The sequence below is a fragment of the Callospermophilus lateralis genome, chromosome 6 (genome assembly GCF_048772815.1).
Source record: "Callospermophilus lateralis isolate mCalLat2 chromosome 6, mCalLat2.hap1, whole genome shotgun sequence".
Classification (NCBI taxonomy): domain Eukaryota; kingdom Metazoa; phylum Chordata; class Mammalia; order Rodentia; family Sciuridae; genus Callospermophilus; species Callospermophilus lateralis.
Window position 1 is genome coordinate 111,628,768 of NC_135310.1, and position 25,274 is coordinate 111,654,041.

At 54.8% G+C, this 25,274-nt stretch overlaps 1 protein-coding gene across 1 annotated transcript in view; it reads right to left on the reverse strand.

Moving 5' to 3' along the window:
- Positions 1 to 3,459: 3,459 nt before the first annotated feature.
- Positions 3,460 to 25,274, reverse strand: part of Ttbk1 (tau tubulin kinase 1) — a 36,353-nt gene continuing 14,538 nt past the window's right edge. The window contains exons 12-14 of the mRNA XM_076860148.1: positions 24,584 to 25,145; positions 4,548 to 6,133; positions 3,460 to 3,850 (exon numbers count right to left, since the gene is read on the reverse strand). Of these exons, the coding sequence (XP_076716263.1) occupies positions 3,460 to 3,850; positions 4,548 to 6,133; positions 24,584 to 25,145 (2,539 nt within the window). The remainder of the gene's footprint in view (positions 3,851 to 4,547; positions 6,134 to 24,583; positions 25,146 to 25,274) is intronic.

Sequence of the window (25,274 nt, forward strand, 5' to 3'; positions counted from 1 at the left end):
TTAATAAAGATTATAAACCATCCTGTCCTGTTTTGATATCAAGTGAGTTTGTACCAATCTAATGAAAAAATTCCCAGTTTTCAGAACTTTGGGGTTTTGGAATTACAGGTGAGGCTCTGTGGTGCAATACAAAGAGCTTCAGTGAATAACTTTGGACACACGTAATTAGTGTGTGTACAAGTACATCCCTAGGGTAAATTTCTAGAAGTGGAGACATTGTGTCAAAGGCTATGTTCATTTGTGATTTTGACAAGTTTTGCTATAATAACCTTGCCTGTGAGCTGCTGTACTTTGTGGGTTTCCCAACACTCTCCTTTTTGTTTGTTACATTTAGGGCAATGAAAATTCTTTCTTCCTCCTTCCCTCTTGCACAAAGCCGAGATTTAGTCTCTGGCCCTCTGCAGAGATAACCAAGGGGCTGAGAAAGTCCAAGCTTTGCTGTCAGGAGGCTAACAGGACAGTCTCCTTCCACCTGTATGACCTGTATCCATCCTGAGCTTCCATCCTCCTCTGTAGAGACAGTGTCAGCTTCCCGGACAGTCCCTGCCCATTTACCCACCAACCTGTTCTCTTTTCTCCTGTCCATCCCCACTCCCAGGGGTTGGGTTTTGCCCTCCCTCTGCCCAAAGGGAAGAAGAGTCCAAGCCAACAGAAAGGTCCACAGGCTTTTTAATGGTGTAATGGCTACTTCCCTTCCGAGACCCGATCTAATCATGACAGCGGCTTCCAGGGTGTTGGGGTGGGGATAGATGGGTTGGGATAGGCAGAGGCCATGCAGTGACTGGGGAGGGATGGGGGAGAGGTGTTACATTCTGTTTGGCATGTAAACATTCTTCAGTGGCTTCCCACAGTAGAGGGTGGGCAACTCCCTGTCCCTCCCCGCAACCCTCACAGGGCTGTTTCCTGGAGCAAGCCAGGCCCCTCAAGGCTTTGGGGAGGAGGAAGCTCATGTACTTGGGGCAAGGCCCTTCTCCTGTGCCCCCTTTGCACATAGATTGACTGGGGAGGGGAGGTGTGTTCTGAGGTGAGTACACCCCACATCAGAGCCAGTGACATAGGCGGTTGTGATGGGGAGGTGCGGGGGAAGTGGGGTATGGTGGTGGTGGTAGTGTAACACTCTTATAGAGGAGGAACTCAAGACCTGGAGGGCCTGATGCAGGGGATGGATGTTCAGGGAGAAAGAGGCAGCAGCTGAGGGTGGGGGCACTGGGAGGTGTGGATCTCCCTGGATCTTTCCTAGGGAGAGAAGCAGACTCAGTCCCCTAGCCACACCCCCCACCCCCCACACTGGCTCTTTCCCTCTTCCTACCTGTAACATTCAGTGACTCAGAGGCCAGGCCTGAGGTCGGTTGGGTGCCCTAGGGAAGTCTAGGGCAGACTGGGTTTTGTGTCAGCCAGCTCTGGTGCTGGGAGAAGCTGGGGGTGGGATGGACCTGGGGCTCTCTCAACACCCTCTTTCTCCCAACTCCAATCCAGGGTGTTGTTGATCCTAGGGCAGAGGTGAGGCTGGGGGCCCTACATTCACAGTTCGGTTGGTAGCAAGGAGCAGGTCCAGGGCCTGGGCACCAGGGGGCATGCCCTGGTTCCCATCTGGCAGGAGCTGATTGTCATTCAGAGAAGCTCTAGGTGGGAAGGAGTGGTCCCTCTTCCACCCCCTCTGCTTGTCCCAGAGGGTGGTAGAGGGCCTTGGGAGGGCCTCAGGTTGACAAGAAGGGCTGTGTCTGAAGAGGTTTTCCTGAGTGTTCTGGAAGCTTCTGCATCAGCATGGGATGGACCTCAAAAACTGTCCACTGTGGTGTCCTCCCCAGGTCTGGTCTGCAGAGAAAGTGCCCCCTTGGCATGAAAGCAGCTGCCTGAGCCTGCTGACTCTCCATGAGGGAGTTCAACTGGCACTGCCAGTCTGCTCCTGGGCCAGCTTCTTCTTAGGTGTCCTTCTGGGTGATGGTGACTGGATGTGGCCAGACCTCTGGGGCAGGCTGAAGCCTCTTTTCCTCTTCCCCCTAATGTCTTGGCTTGCTCTCTATGGCTCAGGGAAGGACAGAGGGGCCAGGTCAGGGGACAGAGTCTTTAGGTGCTGAGGATGGAGGAGCCCTGCCAGGGCCCTGTCCCAGATGGGCAGGGTTGACTGTCTCTTCAGCAGCCAGTGGGCTGCTTGCCCCACAGGTAGGCAGTTGAGGCTCATGATGAGGTGGGATGAGCTATGCTGGAGCCAGAACCCAGGAGGAGGCCCCACATCCATGCTCCATGGAGCAGTGGCACTGCATGGACTGGGTTTAGGACAAGAAGGGACAGGATGAAGGGTGAGCTGGGAGGAGTGGGCATGAGCTAGAGACCCAACACAAAAGTACTCAATCGGAAAGTTAGAAGGGACGTTCTGCCTCCAGGGACCAACTGTCAGTCAACCAGTTCCTGCTCCCTCTGCCCTTGGGAGAGATGATGTCTGACCCAGCCTACTCCCCACAGGGAGTGACCCAACCAGAACCCAGATCTTGAATCTCCAAAGGGCCAGAGCAGACAAGGTGATAAATAGCCACTCTCCACCTGCATGGAGCTCAGGAGAGATGGGAGCTGGCTGAAACTGCAATAGGCAGGATTGAAATTAGAGGGCAGGAAGGAATTCCTGATGGGAAGGGGTCCTGAGCAGTACTAGATCAGGGGAACAGGGGGAGAGAGAGTGAAACCTTTTTAAAATCTTTCTCTAAATTTCCACTGGGAAACACTTGCCCAGAAAGCAGCCCACACACCTTCCACTGTGTCCCCATGGCCCCACCCAAGTTTAGGAGGATAGGGGTCTCTGCACTCCAAATGTACAAAGAACCCCCTCCCCTTGCAAGAATCACCTGCCCACTGCCCACTGCCCACTGCCCAGGATGGAGCTGACTTTGGGGCAGGTCAGAGCAGTCCCCTCACACCTGAGTATACCCATGGCCCCAGGGTCCCACCTTCCCAACCCCATGGGGCTGACAGCTGAGATGTCTTCCCTGGCCACCACAGGAGACAGTGGGGGAGGCTGGAGTCTCCACTTCTGGAATTTGAGGCTGTTTCGTGGAGGGAGGGAGCATTGACTGGAAGAGGGAAGGAGGGAAGATGCTGCAGGAAGGGTAAGCAGAGGCCCCTGGGGAGCATGGAGAGCAGCCAGGGCCTGGTTTGTGAGTGGGGGATGGCTGAGCCTTCCCGGGCGGAGGGGTCGTCGTGAGCCTGCCCGGGCAGAGGGGCAGCAGGAGGAGGGGAGGACGCGGAGAGAGGAAGGAGAGACAGCTACTCCCCTCCCCTGGCCTGGCAGGGCCAGAAGGGTGCGACGTGTGCTCGCGCACGTCCTCGCAGGTGCAGGCGGGAAGCTGGGGCCGCGGGTGGCGCGCATCGGGCGCGTAAGGCTGTGCTGGAAGCTGTTCCAGTGAGGCCAGCTGCGGGCGGGGGGCCGGGGTGAGGGTTGGGGGCCGAAGAGAGCCGCGGGCGTCATTATCTGGTCCCGGCCCGGCCCTCCGCGACCCCCGCCCGGCCTTTGGTTGTTGCGCGTTGATTCTGGAGTTTCCCTCTGGGTCCTTTCTTGGCTCCCCTGGGGGTAGGGGTGCCGTCAGGCTGGGCTCGGCCCTGGAGGACACCCTGGGGTGGGGGAGGCCCAGACCGGGCATGGTGAGAGGGGGAGGGGCTCTCTTTGCGGGACAGGGACTGGCTCCGTGGGGACGCGCTGGGATGGCGTGGGGCCGAGGTGGGGAGGCCAGGACTGCTGGGCGCGGGGGGCTTGGTGGCTTGGGATCGCCTTGGGCCAGGACCACGACCTGGGAGCTGTTTCGAACTGGGACGGGGGTCAGCAGCAGGGGCCGACCCTGGGGGCTTCTGCAACTGGAGCCTGTTTGAGGATCAGAGGACAGAAGGAAGGCAACAGAAAAGAAGAGGGCAAAGAAACAAAAAAGGAGAGACATTTTCAGAACGCTCGTGGCACTCGTCCCTAGAGACTTGCATCCCTTGAGTCCTGCATCCTCAGAGCCAGATGAGACTGAAGAGACCAGACACAGAAGAGTAAACGGAGCCCTGGTGCTCCCTCCTTCCTGGGCAGGACCCCTAAGAGTCTCACACCCCTAGGCTGGGCTCAAAGAGCCTGCTGCAGGCTTTCTTTGAGGGCCCAGTTTCATCTTTAAAATGCTTGTGCTAATCTGTAATAAACTGTGTTTGTATTAATATAAAATAGTGTTTTCTCCCAACTGTTCAAAGCTCTGGGCCTTATCCTTTGCTTCAAATGCCCCCAATGGCACACCAGGGACGTGTGTGAACCCCGCTGGTCCCCATCAACTTTTCCTAAGCCTGGCCTCCCTAGCATCCTCTCCAGATGTGCTCACCATAGCTACTCCCTTGAGCCAGGGACAGGACTGACCTGAATCAAAAGTGAGACAGAGCACAGCTGGGAAATAGTAGACTGGAAGTAAAGCTGAGGGTCCTTCCTGAATCTTCCATAGCCCAAGGTTAACCTTGGCTCTGGGGAAGCCCCTACTAGTAGAGGCTTCTGTGGTCACCCTCTGCCCACCCTGGGGCTGGCAGGGGTTTCTCACCTGCTGGTGATGGCTGTGTCAGATGCTGGGGCCGCACCATGGGATCTGCCCGGGGGCTGCTGGGCTGCGGCAGGCGTGGGCATGCGGATGCTGATGGGGCGGGGAATCCGGCTCCGGGTGGCAGCTGCCCTCCCGACCTTCCTAGGCAAGGCTGCTGCTGCTGCGGGCTCTGAGGCAGGCGTGTCCTCCTCGGAGCCCGTGCCTGAGAGTGTCTCAGAGGCACGACGCTGCTCCTCGCTGGAGGAGGATGAGGCCCCCGAGGCCAGCCGCAACAGCAGACGACCCTGCCTCTTCTCCATTACCAGCCGTGCCAGGTCCTGCTGTGGCCGGACCCTCTTGTTCCACCGCTCTTTGGCTGACAGCGAGCCTGAGGGTTCCGATCCTGTGTCCTCCTCAGACAGCAGGACAGGAATACGGCTCCTGGGGCGAGGGCCTGGCCTGGCATGGCGGCTGGGGGAGATGGTGGCCATTTTCTCAGGGCCTGGCTCTGGTGGGGATGATGCTAGGACTGGCCCATCAGTAAAGGCAGGGCCATTGGGCAGTAAGTCCGTGGCCACCTCTGAGGGTGTTTCTCCTGGAGGTCCAGACAGGGCACAGCTCTCCGTCTCTGCCCCATCCAGCCCTGACAGGGCGATGCCATTCTCCAGGGGCACTGGAGCCCCCTCCTCCATAATGCCCCCCTCAGAGGGCACCTCCAGACCCAGCTCGCCCCCAGTGCTGAACTCCTCAGGCCGCAAGGCTTGTCCTCCGGAAGACATGACGTTCAGGTGGGTTTTCTCCGCAATGTGCACAAAGGTCCTCTCAACTTTGGTGAAGGGTGAGGAAGTCACTGCCACACCCGCTGTCCCTGTGGAACCAGTCCCCATTCCTGGCCCTGCTCCAGGCCCCGGGGGCTTGGGCTCAGACTTGAGGACGGAGGACAGGGTACCTGGCTCCGACACGTCAAGCTGGCTGCCAGTGGGCTGGGGCCGCTCATGCTGAGGAGTGAGGGCAGCCAGGGTGCCCAGGTCAGGGTCGGGGGCCAGTTCGGCAGTGACGGGCGACTTCTTCATGTCGCCAGGGGAGACGAGCACCAGCGTTTTGGAGCCCTCCTCAGGTTCCAGGTCCCCATCAGCCATGGAGGCCCGGCCCCTGGACTCCTTCTGATCGTCAGCTAGTAGTGTGGACGGGGCCCCCTCCTGGCTCCGGTCGGTGCTCCTCTCGCTCCCGTCACTGCTAGAGCCACTTCGGGGCTCCAGTACCTCCTCCAGGGCCACTGCCTCCTCCTCTTCCTCCTCCTCTTCCTCCTCCTCGTCCTCCTCCTCGTCCTCCTCCTCTTCCTCCTCCTCCTCTTCTTCCTCATCTTCATCTTCCTCCTCCTCCTCCTCCTTTTCCGGCTTCCCATTAGCCTGAGGCTGAACAGGAGCCAGCGGGACATGGGGAGTGGTGAGCAGCATGTGCGAGAAGCCCACCCTCCGGACCCTGTTGAGCAACCGTGCCCGTTCTCGGTAATCGGAGAGGTCTCTCTTGAAGTCCTGGTAGGGCAAGCTCAGAGGCACAGCTCGCGGGAGGCCATTCATCTCAAACGGGGGTGCCACAGAGAACACCTGCAAAGGGCACACACAGGGACCCGCTGAGGTTACACACCTTCTTTCCTGGAGAAGTCTTCAACTGCACCCACAAGCTAGGAGACCCCCCAGCCCCCAGGTGCAGCCACCAGAATGTGAGTCTGCAGAGGGGGGCCCTGGGTCTGTCTCATTCATTGCTATATCCTCAGGCCTTAGAGTGATCTCTGGCACCTACTAAGTGCTCAGTAAATCTCTCAAGAGTGATTGAGTCCAAGTTCCGGGTCCCTTTAGGTCCCAGACCCTGATCCTGGTGGCTTTTCTGTCTCCCTGCCCTCTCCATTTAACCTACTCCTTCCCTCACTATGTGCATCCCAAACTCCAGAGCCAACTGTAGAGTTTAGTTGATAGCAGAAAACAAGAACCAGAAGTTACCATAGCCACAATTTACATCTACCTTCCCTTTGAGAAATGAGGAAACCAGGCCCAGAGATGGACGGCAAGAGTCTGTGTCACTTTCTGAGAGGGGCATGCCCGTGCCGGCCATGGATGGCTAGCCCTCCCTATCCCTCCCTGGGAATAGCTTCTCTACAGCCAGATAGCTGACTGCCCACAGTCACCAGAACCTATGTTCAGTGAGGGTGAACATAAAGCTGTACTTTGTCACTCAAAAGTGCAGGCTGGGCCCCTGGAGCACCAATCCTCTTCCCTCCTGCGCTGGCCTGACCTGTCAGGCAGGAATTTGTCCAGCCCTCATAGATAGATTTCAACTCAACTAAATTTTCCACTTTGAAGTCTCATGCAGAGCCCTTGGCAAAATAATGGCCAAACCTCTTTTTGGATTTTTAGACGCCGGCCACATCCTCCCTTGGCCTGCTTCCTTCCAGACTAGAAAGTCCACCTTATCAGGACCTGCTGTGTCTCCTTCACCTCCTGGGTCTCTCATTCACCCCACAAATCTATTGTGGACCTACTCAGTCCACAAACATCCCTAGTGCCCACAGTGCACTGGGCCCATTGTGGCTGACAGGGCTTTGTTCCCACTGGGATGTTGTTGACAGTGGCACTTTGTTAGCCTTTTTGAATACACTGGGCCTCTGTCTTCCTGAACTAGCAGAACACAGCACATCCAGACCAGAAGCCCCTACTTCTGGTCTATCCAAAATCCCTCTGAATCATCGCTATGTCTGCTCCCCGCAGCCTGTGAGCACCACTGATCCTGCCTGGTGGTTCTCCAGCCTGCTCTCTCCACCCTGAACTCTCTCTGCCCTGCCATCCGTCCTTCTTGGAGCTGCCTGAGTATCTTCCTGGAACTCAGATCTGACTCTCTCAATCTCTATAGCAAACCTGCATTGGATTCCACAGTCCTCAGAAGACAGTTCCCATCCTTGGCTTGACACAACCCCAGCCCCACCCACTCTGGCTCCCACCTTCTCTCCAGCCTCACTTACTGCTGTCCCCTGCTACATGTCCCAGCCATTCTGATGCTGCCAGAACTTCTCTAGACACATCAAAAGTTTCACACTTTGCCCAGGCAGTTTCTTCTGTCCTGGGGTCCCTCAAATCCTCTCTGTTCATGTGTTAAAATCCTCTTTTTTCAGCCATTCTTCTTCCACAAAGCTTTTCTGTCCACCCATCAATCACACTTCATGATTCTCTCCTTCCTACTTGTATACCTACATCTTCTATCTGCGTGTGTTCACATGGCTCTTTCTCTTATAAACAGAGCCCCTGGAGGGCTCGCTCTTTCTTCCTTCCTTCCTTCCTTCCCCTCCTCCTCCTCCTTTTTTTTTTTTTTAAATATATTTGTAGATGGACAGCATGCCTTTATTTTATTTGTTTATTTTTATGTGGTGCTGAGGATCAAACCCAGTGTCTCACACGTTCTAGGCAAGCGCTTTACCACTGAGTCCCAGCCCCAGCCCTGGAGGGCTTTTTCATTCATTCACTCATTTAAGAAGTGGTCCTTGAAGCTGGACACGGTGGCTCACACCTGTAATCCCAGCAGCTCAGGAGGCTGAGGCAGGAGGATTACAAGTTCAAAGCCAGCCTCAGCAAAATTAACAAGGCCCTAAGCAACTTAATGAGACCCTGTCTCTAAATAAAAAATAAAAGGGGCTGGGCGTGTGGCTCAGTGGTTAAGCGCCCCTGGGTTCAATCCTTAGTACCAAGAAAAAAAGTGGTCCTTGAATGTCTGCTGTCCTGTTTACCATGTTATAGGCTAGGAATCTGTGGATCAAATGTTAAACAAGATAGACATGGTTCTTGGTTTCATGATGAATTCGATGTCTACATCAGAAAAAGAAATGAGATGAGATGATGGACACTCCACAAAGGTTGTGATCCTATATATGCTTATAAGAACCAGTTTGTATAGCAGTGGGCCTCTGGATAACTCAGTAAATGTCAGCTCCTCCATTTTCCTATTCCCTACTCTGCTCTGCCTGGTTTGTAATCACTGTCCTTTCCCCAACTTCAGAAAAGTGGGACCCCACACCTATGGGGGTGGGGTGGAAACAGGAGAAGTTCTGCCACTGGGGCTCCAATGCCAATACCAAAGCTGGTGGAGGGTGAGGCAGGAAGCTCCAAGGCCAAGCATCTACCAAGGTTGTGTCTTCCCCTGCCCAAATGCCACCATCTTCCTTGTAATCCACGCCTTTGTCTTTGAGGACTTAATTGGGGAGGAGGAGTAATGCAAGACAAGGTAGTCCTGGGCCCCGCGGGCCCCCAGCACACCATGAAGGGCCAGGCAAGGAACATCCTTGGAACTTTTCCTGTCCACATCCAGGCTGGAAGTCCCCAGAAATTGTTTTCTTTTTCCATCCCCTTCATTCATTCTCACTCATCCATTCACTCGGTTAGCAGACATTAAGTACTGACTCTGTGCCAGGTCTCATGTTGGAGCATCTTGCCCCATTCACTTATGGATGTTAAGGCTAGAGAAAACGGCTGGCGGAGGGGAAGGGGGCTATTGTAAGTTCCTGGGTAAGTGGGAGGCGATGGCACTAAGAACCAGGGACCGACGGACATGCAGAGCTCTGGTCATGTTTCTCTCTTGCCTAGCTTGGAATTTGCCCTCCTAGCACCAGACACATCCCACCCAACAGGAGTGTCTTTTGGCTGCACCAGGTCACCCTTTCTCTGAAGAACCTCTCTGTTTGCCCTATCCCATGGATGACTTCTTGGACATCATTGTTAGAACTATCCTTTCCACTGCCAGTTGATCAAGCCCTGGATTGCTGTGGAGAAGTCCCGTCCAGAGGATGGGACCCTCACACACAGTGCCCACAGTAGATGATTGCAGGTTGAACCCTCTCTCCTTCATCTCAAGGCCGTCTCCTCCTACTACCTGGGAGAGAGGAAGAACAAGAACTGAAATCAGTTGCTTGTCATAAAACCAGACTGGGTCACTAAGACCTGACGAGAGGAATTGATTTGGATACTGTTCCAAATCGGGAAGCCTACTGACCAGGTGGCCCAGGACCTAGAACTCTTTCCAGTGCTTCAGTGGCCTCCCACCCCATCCCTTAGCAGGGGAATTGAGACCTTCTGCCCTTTGGGAGAAATGACTGTGACTTCAGCATCAGTACCTCTCCACAGCAGCCTAGACATGCTGGATTTTCTATTTCAAAGCCCCTCTGCTTTCCTCCCAAGTTGGGGAAGGACAGAGGCCTGGCTCGGGCTCCTCCCTCCTCAGTTAGCCTAGCCCTCTCCCTACCTTTCCTGGGTGCCCAGAGAGCTCTTGCCCCTTGATCTTGTTGTGTTCATTCACTCAGTCAGTCACCTCTGGATGTCCTCTGTATACTTGGCCCCAGAAGCCTGAGGACACCATGGGAAGGGCACAGTTATGACACTGCTCTACCCGACCTGTACTGGGTACTAGCAAAGGCCAGTCAGCTCTGGCCAGTCTCAGACCTTCTTACTCTCTTTCTAGGGCAGTGAATGAATTTGCATCATGTGGCTGCCAGACCTGGCCTGGCACAGCATTTCTGTTTTGTTTTTTTTTTTTCAAGTGCAGAGCCCACTGGGCACAGTGGCATACACCTGTAATCCCAGAGGCTCAGGAGGCTGAGGCAGGTGGATCAAAAGTTCAAAATCAGCCTCAACAACTTAACAAGGCCCTAGGCAACTTAGTGAGGCCCTGTCTCCAAATAAAAAATAAAACATGCTAGGGAGGTGGCTCAGTGGTTGAGGGCCACAGGTTCAATCCCCAGTACAAAAAATAAAAAATTAAAGTGCAGAGCCTGAGGTCCCACCCCCAAATCTGTAAGTCAGCATTGAGGCCCAGAACTCCTGCTGTTTTAAAACTCCCTGGTGATTTGGACTGAATTCAGCAAAAGGCAGAATTGGCAAGGGTTGGATAATGGGGGAGAAGGAGCAGGCCATTCAAGCAGAGACCCTTGAAAAGGGTGAACGCCCCAGCCCCATCTTTCCCTCCGCTGAGCCCAGTTGAGAGGACTGATTGGGCCCCGCCAGCTTCAGGGTCCAGCCAAGTCCATGTTGACTTCTGTAACACGGACACTGGGGACAGTTACTCCACATACCTGAATCCCAGTGCCCACACAGGGTGCATAGGGCAGCTCTTGTCTGGACCCCCGCCAGGCCCAGACAGTGTAGCACATCAGCTCAAAGTCCCAAGGCTGAAGGGAAAGGACCTGAGAGGGGTTGACCTCAGAAACTGCCTATCACACACAGTCTGCCTCCCCACCTCCACCCTGGAAGACAAAACTGCTGAGAGAACCACCCCCTATCTCCCCACCATGCTGGAGTCCTTTGGTCTGAGAAGAAAGGAATGGAACCATGAATCAAGTAGCCTCTGGCAGTTCTTTGGCCACCATGGCTGTTTTACCCAAATTCTTCCCCTGTTTTTCTGCCCTCTCTTCACTCTAAACCCACCTCTGCCAAGTCAAGAGTCCTTCTTCCACACTCACTCTGGACAGGGAAGGGAAAGGTGGGAATATCGCTGTTCATGCTGGGGCCCCACAGGCTTCACACCCTTGACCTCCAGGCCTCAGTCTCTCCAACCTTCCCCCTGGCCCAGGGCCAGGAGCTGACAGGTGTGTCCCTGTGTGGGGGGTGTCTTCAAAATGCCCTGAGGATTGTGAATACAGCCCTGGCTGGTCCTTCAAGCAGATGGAAGCACCATGCTTGCTTTGGTCCCAAAGAGGAGAGATACTTTCTTCTTTTGCAGTGTTCCTGGTGGTGGGGGGGACAGAAAAGGAGAGTCCCTCGGGCTCCTTCAGCCTGTCTCTACAGTCTGTCTTCTGTTCTCTTCTCCTTAGTGTCCCACAACTGTCATTCATTGCCTTAGTCTTCCTTCCACCCACATTGCATCCCTGCAGCTGCAGCCCTGCACAATCCCTGTACTAGGTGCTCTCTCCTACCAAGTTTTCCCCCTTCTCCCAGGCAGGAGAGGGGACAAAGCAGTGGGGGAATCCAGTAGATCTCACATCACAGCAGGACTCCTCAGGGAATCTGGAGTTGGACCTAGAGACCAGTCCATGCACTACCTCCCCACCATGAAAGAAGACAGTCGGGTAACTCAATTCCAAGTAGACCCTGCCCACCTCCCTGGGGGTTGGAGGGGGTGGGGGTTGGAGATCCTCAGACCTGGAACTGGGCCCGGCCTCACCAGTCCCTGAGTCAGCAACATACCAGCCGCTGCCCTCTGCCCAGCGGGCGCCCCCAGAATTGAGGTCTGCATTGACTAGGAGGGAGAGAAGAGTTGGGTGAAAGAAAGCAGGCCAAGGCGCAGGTTCCTGGAAGGCGTCTTTAATAAGGATTTGGTAGTACACAAGCTCTCCGGATTGTCTGCATGAACATACCAGGGACTTAAAAAGGCACAAGATCCCTCGCACAGCGACGCGTGACTACGGGGCGCCCCCACCCCCGCCCGTGCGCGGCCGTGTGCGCGTGGGTGCGTGTCCGAGTCCCACCCCTGTGGCGGCGCCGCGCGTGTGCGTGTCGGTTTCAAGTGTTGGATTTGTACAGTACTCGCAATCTAGGGGCAGGGGTGCTCAGTGCATGCTTTTCTACCCGGGCCCGGGGGGGCCCCCCGACGCCGCTATGTACACTAAGGAGGACGCACCCCGGAGAGAAAGAGGAAGAGGAAAGAAAAAAATAAAATAAATTAAATTAAAGCGTCCCATCTTCGTGTGTGTGTGGTTTTGAGTTTCTCGTGCATGCTTATGCTGGCCGGGTCGGGAATAGTGCAAGCGTATATTACAGTTTTATTGCAGTACAAAAAGGGGGGTCGGGGAAGGATTTATGATGGGAGGGGGAGGCTCAGGAATAAACCGGCTGGGACTTGGGACCTCCAGGAAGGTCCTCTTTCCAGCCCCTTTCTCATCCCTCGCTCCTCCCCCCACCCGAATTATCTCCCGACGCCGAGAAGGGGATACCCGGGTCCCAGGAGGGAGGGAGCTCAGCTGGGCCCCGGGACTGAACTTCCCCATCCCGCCAGTCTCACTTTTCGTGGGGCAGGGGACAGCCCCTCTCCTCGCTCAATACTGTCAACTCTTAAGGGCCCGGAAGCCCGCCCCTCCCCCACAGAAGCCCCTCCACGTCGGGGGAGGGGTCGACGGAGCAAGTGCAAAGGAAGCAGATGTTGGTCCCTGAGTTTTATTTTGGGGGATAGGGTTGGGAGAAGAGCTGGAAGTGGGGGTGTGTTTGGGGACCCCCAGGGCCCTTAGTTTGTGGATGGGGTGGGGCAGAGGACGCAGACTGGGGCGTGGACAAAAAGGGGGTGTCGGGTGGCTCTGAGAGACCTAGGCTCAAAGCTTTGCTCCCTCTCAACTCTGGGCTCTTTGGCATCCAATTGCAAGGCCAGTTGTGGGAGCCGGCAGCCCTGTGGGCGGCGAGGTAACGGGGACCTGGGGTGGGGCGACGGGCCTGCCAGCAGCCCTGGCAGGACGAGGGGCGAGTCCCGACTGCTCCCCGCCTGGCCTGGGGCCAGGGACGCGGGGCCGGGACCGGCCGAGGGGAAACGCAAACGGAACGGAGCGCAGGAACAGGGCGGCGGGGAGCGCTAACCCAGGTTAAGTACTTAGCAGCAGGCAGCTCGGCGGGCGCGGGGGCCGGCACCAAGTCCCCGCCAGGCGGGGCGCGGGGCTGGGACTGAGGCCGGGCTGTACCCTGGTCACGCCGCGTAGCAGCTGGTTAAAAAGACCGAACGTACATTCTTGGTGCGACGGCCACGAGGGTAGGGGCAGGGGCCAGGCGGAGTGAGGGGTAGGGCGGGTCCCCAGGGAGGGGACGGAGCTGGATGTGGCTGTAGGAGTCCCTTTACAGTTAGAAACCTGCAAGAGTGGCCCGGAAGCGCTCCGGACCGGGCTGCTAGGGTGCTGTTGGGAGAGTGGATGAGTGGATGAAGTGTGTGTGAAGCTTCAGAATGTGTGTGTGTGTGTGTGTGTGTGTGTGCGTGTGCGCGCGCGTGTGTGAGACCAGCTGACCCCCACCCCCCCCAGCCTATACAGGACGGGAGGACAAAGGGTGGGACTGCCGGCAATAGGGAGTAGGAGAGGAGATCTAGAAAGGTTCCCACAGTACTTGGGGCTTCATTCCTCCCCCCACCTCTACTTAGGGGAAGGGGGCACTTAGAATCAGGGGCATTCTAGGCTAGGAAGCCCAGAGGGTGGTACATGAGAAACAATAGGGATATGGCCTTCAGACTAGGAGCCTTTCCCTTAGTGAGAAGGATGCTTTAAGCTTTCAGAGGCTGACTATGGGGGTAGGCTGGCTCCTGCCCCTGGGGTTGGGAGTGTCCCAGATCTAAGTGGAGTTTGGGGTTCAATGGGGTGGATGGCGTCAGGTCCTCCTTAGGGATCCATGCTTCCATCCCTAGGTACCAAATCAATCCTGGAACAGCAGAGGACACAACATATGTGTGTCCCCATAGCGAGAGCACCCCCATCCAGAATCAGAGCCACATCCTCCCTTAAGCATGATCCCTTCCCCTGACCACCCCATTCAGATAAATTGACATAGCTCCTTTTGTCTGCCTCAGTGACTCGGGCTCCTCCCACTCCACTGCAGAGACAGCACCCAACCTCCCCAAATAAAGGAACCTAGGCAGGGAAGAGGAGACACAGGGTAAGAAGGGTACTGGGACCAGCCTGGCTCAGAGGTGCCACTATTCTGCCACCCATTTGGCAGGGCTGGGTGGGTCTTTTTTCCCCCAAATTGAAAATGCAAAGGGAGAGTGTGGGGTTCAGGATATTGGGGTGGGGGCAAGAGTGCTGAGTGGTTATTGCTATGACAAGCTGCCTTGAGTGCATGTGGGGTTGTGTATTAGTTATTGAGAATTTAATAGAACATTTTTCACTGACCCAGAGTCCTCACAACACACTCTCTCCCACTGAAAAAAATACCGGTTCCACTAGGTAGTCCTATTCTGATCACCACAAACAAGACCCGTGGCCCCACACACTCAGGCATGTCCACGTGACACGTATACACCACACACACCACACAGTCCTGCTGGCTGAGAACTGCCTTCTCTAAGAAGCCCAGCTGGTTTGAGTTCTGGGAAGAACGCTGCCCCCTCTACTGCAGCCCTGGCTGTATGTGCATTGGGGAGACCTTCAGGCTCCTGGGGCTTATGAGCTTGGGTAATCTCTTCCTGGAGATTGGTTTTGTTAGGCTCACACACAGATTTTTCTTTTTTCTTAAAAAAAAAAAAAAACAACTGTTCTGTGGTCTGTGTGTAAATGTGTGTGTGAGTGTGTGTTTTAAATTATATACCAACAATTCAAAATTGGGAGATTTCACATAAAAATTGGAAGACAGTGACAACTGATCTAACTGAGGATAGTGGCCAGGGTGGAGGCTTCCTGTTTTCCACAGTCCCCAAACCTGTCATTTCCCTCACACTCCTGTATAAGTTGGTAACACTGGCTCAGAGTCCCCTGATCAGTGCTTAGCAATGCCAGTATCTCCCTGGCTGTGAGCCCAACCTCTAGAACCCCACCAGTACCAAGGTCAGGATTCAGAGCACCTGTTTTCTCACCGAACTTAATCTACCCATCTAATTCCCAGGACTGCTATGGGATATTTGGGGCCATGTGGGATTGAGGGGGAGGGGTCCTGGAGAAACAGGGTCCAGCCATTTCAACTGACCCCAGTGCTCTGGAGTAACCTGCATCTGGAAAGAATGGCTCAGAGACAACTTGCCTCTTCCTATATAGCAGAGGAAGGACCAACCAGAAAGGACCATAAATAAGTATGCAGACGAAAACGTTTAAAAAGTCCTACAGAACATGATCTTAGTTATTCAGCATTGGCAGGCTTTCCTATAGGTTTGTGTAAATGAAATGTTCTTATTAATCCATTAAATGCAGTAATACTGGGATCTACCTCATAGACCTATATGAGGTTCAAATGAGTTAATATTGTAAAGTGCTCAGATCATTTCCTGGCACATGATAATAAGCATTGTGTGCCAGTGACTATTAAATAAAAAAATAATTGGAAGACACCAATATATGCAGGGTTTGAGTATACCATATGAGAACATCGTTTTCAAAGTACAACAAAGTGCTATTTGAGCTGGCCACAGTGGTGCATGCCTGTAATCCCAGATACTTGGGAGGCTGAGGCAGAAGGATTGCAAGTTCAAAGCCACCCTGGGCAACTTAGCCAGTTGCAAAGATAAAAAATAAAAAGGGCTGGGGGTGTAGCTCAGTGGTAGAGTACAGGGCTAGGAAGAGGACTGTCTGTTTTCAAAGCTAACCATGGGAGGCTGCATGCTTTCCCCAAGCAGGGTACCGTTTCTGGAAACATTCTGGCCTGCTTTTTTGGAAAATCCTATAGAGAAAAAGAATCTGACAACACTGGAGGCTCATAGCACCCCTATCTAGCCTGGGAACCTGAGATGGCTACTCAGCCCTTAACCACGAAGGGGCTCTACCCAGCTCTACATGGACGTGAACTCTAGTGAATAACTCTAGTGATTAAAATGACCTTAGAATTTCCAAAAGTCAAAGCCATCCTGAAAAGATAGTGTTATCAAGACCATCTCCTGTTAGCTCAGAGCTTTATGGCTTACAAACACTCCTCTAACACAGAGGATATGCAAAAAGATGTCCCCCAAAGGACAAAATATTTTGAATTATGGCCTTGCTTTAAAGGACACAAACTCTCTCACAAGGGTCAGTTCAGGGTGTGTGAGTTTGAAAACTCAGCCACCTTGGGATGCTTAGCAGGTCCCCCACCCCCAAAGGCTTTGGAAACAGTAACATATACTTAACGATAAAACAAGGCTGGAGCCCATGCCATCATCTTTGATAAGTCACAAGGCACTTTGGGATCTTAGAGTACCTCAAGGTCACCGAGATGAAGATCTGCTCAGGGTTGGGTGGTGGAACTTTCTGGAAGGGAATGCCAGATAACAGAGTGCTTGGTTTTGGGGAGCCCCCGTGCTATTGACCTATGGAGTGGAGAGTGGGCACACTCCCCTCAAATCACCCCCTGCCACCACTTGGGGAGGATGGGAAGCAGGCCAGGGGGGAGAGGAAAGAGAGAGGGACTGTGCGGGAGGAGGGGAGTGGGGATGCAGTTCATCCCACCCCCTCACCTTTGTGCTTTTTGTTTTCTGTTCTTTCTCAAAGGGTCTACCAGGACCCCTCCCCTAACTTCTGGGCAGGGTGAGGAGCCATCCAGAACAGCCCTGGGATGACAGAGGCTTGGGTCTGGGGAAGTTCAAAGTGAGCAGTCAGAATGGAGGTGGGGATGAGACATAAGTATTAGGACCCAAGTCTGGCTTTTGTTGCCAGATGAAAAAGATGCTCTTGGCCCAACCATTCTCATTTTAAAAAGAATAACAATTTAAAAAAAAGGATTGTTCAAATTAAGTGGGTGCTATGGAAGTAGATCATAGCCACTGGGCCATACCACAATGCTGGCCATATGTAAGGACGGCTAGGCTCCAAGACACTGCCCACCACACTTACAGCACCCCCTGGCTGAGGCAAGGGCCTTAACTCTAACCAGAGACATCTGGGGAGTTGATGGATCATGGAGTTGGGAGAGAAGGAGAGATCAGAGGGAGAAGAGGGTAAAGAGAGGAGCCAGGATGAGGGTAAGTGCATAGGAAACTATCAAGAACCACACAGACATCTTTCTGGCTTTCTCTCTCTCTCTCTCTCTCTCTCTCACACACACACACACACACACACACACCTGTAACACTGTCTGACTTCAATGGGTGCCAGTCACATTGTGGTCTATGCAAATGACACTCTCTGGAACTGTGCAGGGCATAGCCTGAGCATCCATCTATGGCAGTCTTGCCACAGGTACAAACACCCATGACAAGCACACTCACACTCACAAGTGTGCATGCATGCACACAAGCACACACACAGGCACAATCTCACTGAAATAAACACTTTTGCAAATCTTCAGGTCTCCTCCCCTCCTTAAACAGGCACTACCTTTTCTGGCACCCTCTTAACTACAACCCCATTCCCCAAGGAACAGAGCTGCTGCTGGCATAGGCAGAAATGAAGAAAGGGAAACCTGGGATCCCTGCAGTGACAGGTTCAGGGCTGAGAAATGGGCAGAAAGGGCATGAGCAATCAATCATTTTGACCCCCACTCATCTCTAGATCCCACTGATCTGCCTACCTCTACTCTTCTTCACCACCACCCTGGGGACCAACCAGTTTGGCTGAGCACCTATAGGAAGAAGTCACCTCCTAAGAGGGACAGAGGTGAGCTGCTCCTCCCTGGGATTGGTCCTGAGACACCAGTGTTGCTATTGAGCACAGAGGACTCCCCAGGTAGCTCCTCATCCTTAACAATCCCCTTATCTGCACTCTATCTAGACAGGTCCCCTCACCGTTGGGTTCCATTCTGCCTTTAGGAACAGATCCCTGACCCTGACCCCACTGCACCATCCGTGACTCCTGAAGAGCTGGAGCTAGACAACCAATCCTAGCAGTGAGTGACAGCACATAAGTCTTGGGGGAGGGGCAGCTGACCCAGGACTGAGCCTTGGGCCTTCTGGGATAAGATGTGTGAGGAAAGTGACTGGCCTCCGTGATGATGGCGTGGGAAGGGCTCATCAGATCACAGGGTTACCCCCTCCCTATCACTGAGTATAGAGACACCTCCTCACCACACCCCAAGCCTGGCACCAGGCCGCTATCCCATCCACAAGGCCATGCACCCTGCCCCACGCCGATAAAAGACACCAAACACAAGCCCACTGCCAGGGTCCTGGTCTCCACCAGCCCCTCAAAAGTGGGTCAGACCCAGCCATGCCCAGAGATCGCGATTAAACGGAACCAACCCCAGGCCAGACTGACTCTGGCCCTGTACACCTCATCTCTGACAACCTAGTTTCCACTGGACCCCAGACCCAGTGCCCCTGCCCTGTCCTCAAAACTGCACCGCCAGCCCCACCCCTTCCAGCACCATTTGGCTGGCACCTAGCAAAGGGAAACAGTGGGGGGTGGGACGGAGACTGGAGGGCAGGAGTATTACAGTACCTTGGGCCAACGTTCTAGGGGGAGCTGTATTGCACGGTGGGGCGGGACGGGGTGTGTGTGGTGTGATTATTGCGTCCTGGGAAGGAACCGTGGTCTCTGCCTGCTCCCCACCCCCCCCACCTGCCCCCTCCAGGAGGGGGGGGGCCCAGCCTAGGTCTTGTGGGTGAACCGGGCCCACACCTGCTGCAGCTGGGACCGCGAGATGCGGAGCACCGAGGGCACGAGTCTGTGGTTGCCGGCGGCGAGGGGCGCGTGGCGCCGGTGGGGCGCCCGCACGGGGCTGCTCTCGGCCGAGCGGCTGCGCTGAATGAGGGAACCGGAGGAGCCCGAGGAGCCGCCGCCGCTGGGGTGAGGGTAATGCTCGGTCTCCAGCGTGGAGGAGGAGAACACGGAGGACGCCAGTCGTCGCAGGGGGCTGTACCGCGGGAGGGAGTGCCCCGAGAGTCTGTCCTCCTCCAACTGAAAGAGACCAAGAGAGTGGAGGGAAAAGAGGCGTCAGGCACAGACTCGACAGCTGGGCCACCCACCGCTCACAGCCCCTGCGGCGCTGGCCTCCAGCGCCCTATCCTGAGCCTCCTCTGGGCACTTGTCACACCATGGTCTCCCAGCAGAGACCTTGGTCACTCACCTGCTCCGAGAAGCTTTCTTGACTTAGCCCCTGTCTAGCTGGGTTCCCTCCACCAGGGGAACCTCCCCCTCAGGAAGGCCCTCTGCCTCTGTCCTAGCCACCTTGGCAGGGTGCTGCCTCTCCCCCCACCAGGCTCCAGCTCCTCACCAGGTCTAAGGATCAGCCCTTGCATACCTTCCTTGCATACTTGGCACCCCAGACCCATCACAGGACAGGATCAAACTCTCAGTGACAGCGGTTGGACTCTGGAGTCCAACGACTCATGTTTTAATGTCAGCTCTATCACTTACTCTACCTGGGTGACCTCAACTTATTTGCCCTCTGTGTCTTAGCTTCCTCTTCTGTAAAATGGGATAAGAATCCAGGTGCAAAAAAAATAAAAAACCAGGTGCAGTGGCACACACCTATAATTCCAGTGATTCAAGAGGCTAACACAGGAACATCACAAGTTTAAGGCCAGCCTCCTCCCAACTTAGCCAGGCCATCTCAAGATAAAAACAACTGGGGATGTAGCTCAGTGGTAAAGCAACCCTGGGTTCAGTCCCCAGTACCAAAAAAAAAAAAAAAAAAAAAAAGGAGGTGGGTGGAGAAGAATGGTCCACACCTCATAGGGTGTGAGGGCCAGGTGTGTACACTGGTAGCACTTAGATAGTGCCTGCCAGGGATGAGTGCTGTATTCCTGAGCCACCTTAGAATCCTTTAAGCCATTCTTGAGAATGAGGACAGGAGTCAGGAGGAGGGGCAAATCCAATTCTAACTCTCTCTGCTCTCCCCAAGGAGCCTCCAGGCAGGCAGCAGTGGAAGGAGCAGCTGCCTCCTCAGCATCAGGAAGAGTCCTGCCCTTGAGCTTCTTGCCCTCAGAGGGAAAGAAGTATCCCAGGTGCATGGGGTTGGAAATGGTGGCCTGGGTGTCACAGACCTTTCCCATGCTGACCCCTAGTCCTCCTGGGACCAAGGTCAGGTACTTAGCTTGTACTGTGGCAGTTAGGACTGACAAGGCAGCTCTAGGGATGAAGGAGGAGGGTACTGGGGACACCCAGCCCCATCTGAGACTCATCTGCCCTTGCTGGTGTCAAATAGGGACACAAGGGACTTGGCATGGGACCTCCTGCAGAACAGGGAGAAAGAGTATCAACTGCCCCACCTGCTTCCTCTGCCAGTTTCTTCTAGGCCAAGTCCCATATGCAGTAAGGTTAGGAGCCAAGGCCCACCTGGAGAGACTGAGGGGCAGAGGCACCCACAGGCCCCTTCTCACAGCACATGTGGGTGCCTTGAGTTGAAAATCCCTGCCAGAATTTGTCAGCTGCCAGGGAGATTTTCGAAGCTGACACTGAGTCCCAGCAAGCTGCGGCCCTTCAGGCCAGGCACTCCTGGGGCCGACTACCTATCCTCAACTCTCCATTGAAAAATCCCTGTGACAACCCCTCAGCTTCCCACATCCCTGTCCTAGCAGATGTGAGTTCTCCATTCTTCTCCTGATGACCCTGATTATAAATGTCCACCTCTAGACCTTTGCACCCCGTTTGACTGAGCTCTGTAAACACAGGACTGTGAATGAAGCCTCATTCATCTTTGTCCCCTAGTCCCTAGATCACTGCCCAGTTCATGATGGGGAAATATTTTGGTGGCTTCCCAGCAAATGTCTGTGTACTCTGGGAAAGCTGACCAGTTGTTATCAGTCAGAGACACCCATCAAAGGTGGTAAACAGCTCTCCCCCAAATCACACACTTGCTGGCTGTGTACCCTCTGCCCTAGTTGTCTCAGCCCTTTCTAACTTCCATCTGAAATTCCCTGAAGAAGAAGGCCAGGTGTGTGTAAAGAAATCTCTCTGAAGTACCGCATCACGCACACGGAAGAACAACAGGTGCTTAACGGTGCACCTGGTCCCACAGGATTGTCCTCCCGCCCTCCACAGGGGTAGGGGATGGAGCTGCAGTGTTTGCCAGCTCTAGGGAGGGATTCCTTACAGAAAAATGACAGGCGGCGGGGTGGGGGTGGGAGGCTGTCCCTATAGAAACTTCTAGTTACTCTGGAGGTGGAGAGTCCCACCGGCTGATCTCCAGTGTGCTGTGAGGATAGGAGCCTCCACCCAGCCCCAAGCCAAGCTCAACAGTCCACTCAGGGTCCCAAGGGAAGAAGGAAAAATGTCTGCCAGTCCAGTTCTCCCCCTTCCTCTGCCCTTGAAGTAGGGTCTTGCTTGTCAGGTAGAACATGCCCTTCCCACCTTTCCAGCCACACACAGAGGCGACTGTGTACTCAGCCATGCCCACAGGCACATCTGCCCACAGGGCCAGCCAGCTGGCATGCACAGATGTGTGTATGTGCACACACACACACACACACACACACACAGGTGCCAGGCACCCACTCTCTGACCCTGAGCAGACTGCTTCTCTGCTTGCTCAACAAACAGACCTGGACTGAGTGTCTCAGAGCACAGACCCTGGATCCAGCCACCTGGGTCCAAGTCCTGGTCCTACCTTGTATCAGCTGGCGACACTATGCTAAAAACAGCTGCCACGAGCCTTATTTACAGGGTTGCCTGTTCAGGGTGTGGTTGTGAGGAATGCACATAGAAAATGTGACAATGCCTAGTGTCAAGTGCCAGCTGTTATTGTCTTCAGAGTTATTACTCTCGTTATTATCCTTCCTGCTCTGACATGCCAAGCGTCCAGGCATCCCTACACTCTCACAGCCCCCTACACTCCCCATGAACCTGCTGATGCGTGTGCTCACCAGGCGCACATCTACCTTCTAACTCACTCCCACGCTCAGCCGACACAGAAATATATACATACACGGTGACAGAATGCCACCAATCTCAGTTCTGCCCACCAGTACCTCACCCCACAGACACATCATGGCCCCTTCCATGCTGAGAGCAAGACCTGAGCCCAGGCTGGCTGCATAACAGACCTATGCCTACTCCCCCGAATCTCTCTCTTACTCCCTTGGCCAGAAGTCCCCAAAGTGAGGATGGTTCCCAGAAATCAGGAAAAATCTGAAGATGAGAAAAACTTCAGAGATAGCTCAGCTCTCTCGCTGTGAGATCCAGAAGGGGACAGTGGTGACTGTTCCATGGTCACCAGGTAGAGATGAGCAGAGCCAGGTACAGACCGAGGCCTCTGACTTTACTCTGGGCTTCCTCCTGACACCTGCTGTCTTTTTTTTTCTTTTTGTTTTTTTTTTTTTTTGGTACCAGGATTTGAACCCAAGGATGATTAACCACTGAGCCACATCCCCAGTTGGGATATTTTCTGTTTTAAGACAAGGCCTCACTAAGTTGCTAGGACTGGACTCAAACTTGTGATCCACCTGCTGGAATTACCGGCATGTGTCCCCATGCCTGGCTGCACGACTGTTTTGGGAGCTTCCTTGACTTCCTGGTGGCAAAACCTATGATCACACCTGTCTGCTCTGCCGCCTCTGCTTCCTGGCATATGACAAGAGTTCAGGGAGTGGAGAATGAGGAAACAGGGGAGCCGGAGGCATCAAACAGACCTTGATCCTCTCCTGCTTTCCTGGTGCCAGCTGCGATGAACAATGACCAGGTCCCAACACAGCTGGACCAGTCCACATCCTGCCAGGGCCAAGCCTCCAACTCAAGCCAGCTGGTACCTCTCTGGGTAGAGACTCATAGTCCCCATTTTTGAGCCCCCACTGTACAGGGAAAGGTCGGGGGTATACTCCCTAGGATCCTGGTTCAGAGATCCTCTCTTCTGGCCAGGACCTCCACACAGGGATGGTCCTATGCCCACAGCTGCCCTTCCCAGGGGACCCATGTGATATCAGACCAGGCCTCCCATCTGAGCAAGGGGCAGAACTGGCCCTCAGCCCTGCACCTGAGGTGCATGCCCCTTCATGGACCATCCAGTGGAATGGGGCACCGCCCCCGAGCCCTTCCAGCATCACTTTCATGGCTCTCCCCAGCCCTTCTGAGGAGTTGTAGAGTCCATTTGGCACACAGTATAAGAGTTTATGTCTACTTTCCAGGTCAGAAGTCAGCCTCCACCCACCACAGAGAAGCATGGCCAGGCCAGTGGCTTCTTACCTATTCTGAAGCCCTGTGCTTGTCAGAAAAAAATAACCACAATACCATGAGACATGCTCAGACCCTCAGCCTAGCATTTGATTTGACCGCCATCTGGTCCCTCCCTGCCCTTGCCATCTTGTCCCTCAGCCGGCCCACACAAGAAGGTAACACCACAGTAAGGCTGGGCCCTCCCAGGGCCCTCAAACATACCCACCACTGTGCCCGATCTAGAACCGCCTCCACTGTCCCCACTGTCCCCTGGCTCTTGGGGCTGTCCCCTGCAGTGAAAGCTGCACTGACAGTAGAAACAGCCTCCTCTCCACTCCTTGTCAGCCCTCCCTTTCCTGATTTTGGTGACCCTCTGCCCCTCATGCTCCACCCATGCTCTGTCCCCTCTTCCTGGTGATTATTATTATTATTCATCATTATTAAGGGCTCCCTTCTTCTCAATCATCTAGATGTGTTTCCTAGCTTCTGTCCTCATGCTTGGGTCTCCCCACCCTGTCCAGTCCTCTTGGGTGACATCACCCATTCCTATGGTTCTCAGAACCTGAACTCTGAGTCTCCAGGTAAAGAGCTTCCAGGTGAGCCTCAGGTGCCTCCAGGCAGACATCCTTCAGATATTGGGAGCTTGTTATGTCAAACTCTGAACTCCCTTAAGAGGCACTCCATCACGGCACAGCAGCCCCCCCAGAGCCCTGGGCATCCACCAAGACACCCCTCCCCATCTTCTGCTCCATCACGGCCCTTCTGTCCTCTCCCCAATGCCTCTTGGCTCTGTCCACCTTGCCCCATGTCCACAGTGCTCACCCTTGTCCAGGCTGCCAGTGTCTCTCCTGCTACTGCCTGTCAGGTGGCCTTCCTGCTTCTAGAACCCATTTTCCACACAGAAGCCCAAGGGATCATTCAAAAGCACCAAAGTGATCATGCCACGCTCCTGTTTAAAAGCCTCGGCTGGCTCACCACCCCCTCCATGGTGCCCACAGACCCTGTCTCGAAGCCCAGCTGCTGCCACGTGCATCAATCAGTGCGGTGCATTATGACTGCCACCTCCAGGCCTTTGCACATGCAGACCCCCTGGACCTGGGAGGCCTTTCTCCTGCATTGTCACCTGGATTTACTGCTCACAACACAAGACTCAACTCAGAACTTGGAGGGCACTGCCTCTAGAAGCTTTGCCTGCCCAGGAGGCATGGTCTCGGGCCCTTACACCTGTTTATCTCATCACACCTGAGACTGCTGGGTTCCCTGGCAGCAGGGGCTGCACATAGAGCACTCCAGGCCTGCACACCAGGACTCGAATCTGGGGACAGGAAGTGGGGTGCAAGCCCAACCTTACCTGTCTCTGTGGGCCTGTGGGATCCGACTCTCTCCGTCGAGGGCGGGGTCCCGAGTGCAGGGGCGAGTGGGAAGGGCTGCCAGGCGTTGGGGGCTGTGATGTCTCTGACCGGCCATCAGCCTGGCTCAGCTGAGGTGGTGGGGGCTGAGGCGGCATCTGCCGCAGGTCCTCCTCAGCTAGTGTCTGCATACTGCGTCCCCGGGGCCGAACAGTAGGCTCTGTCCCTGGCCGCCGCCGCTCCTCACCCTCCTCGGGCAGTGGCCGCAGCTCCTCAGGCTCCTCATCTGTGGTGCCCGATGTGCTGGGCTCAGCCCCAGGAGGGAAGTCCTTGAGCTCTGTCTCCTTGTCAATGATGACCCACTCCTTGCTGTCAAAGTCCTCCTCCTCGGCCAAGGGCACCGAGCGGAAGGCGTTGCTCAGGGCCTCCTGCTCCACGGAGGCTGACACGTCCATTCGGCCACTGGCCTGCCGGTCAGCATGGCCTGTGTCCACTGAGAGCATCTGAGCCGGCTGTGAGGAGCAGGCCTGGCGCGAAGGTGAACCAGGCAAATCCATTCGAGACCTGTGGAGCACCCACATAAAACTCAGTGCCAGGCCTCTCTGGAACCCCAAGGATCCCAAGCAGGTGACAGGGTGAGTAGGACTCCTGCTTCTGACCACAGCACTCTCCCCCTCTGGGCCAGGCCCAGTC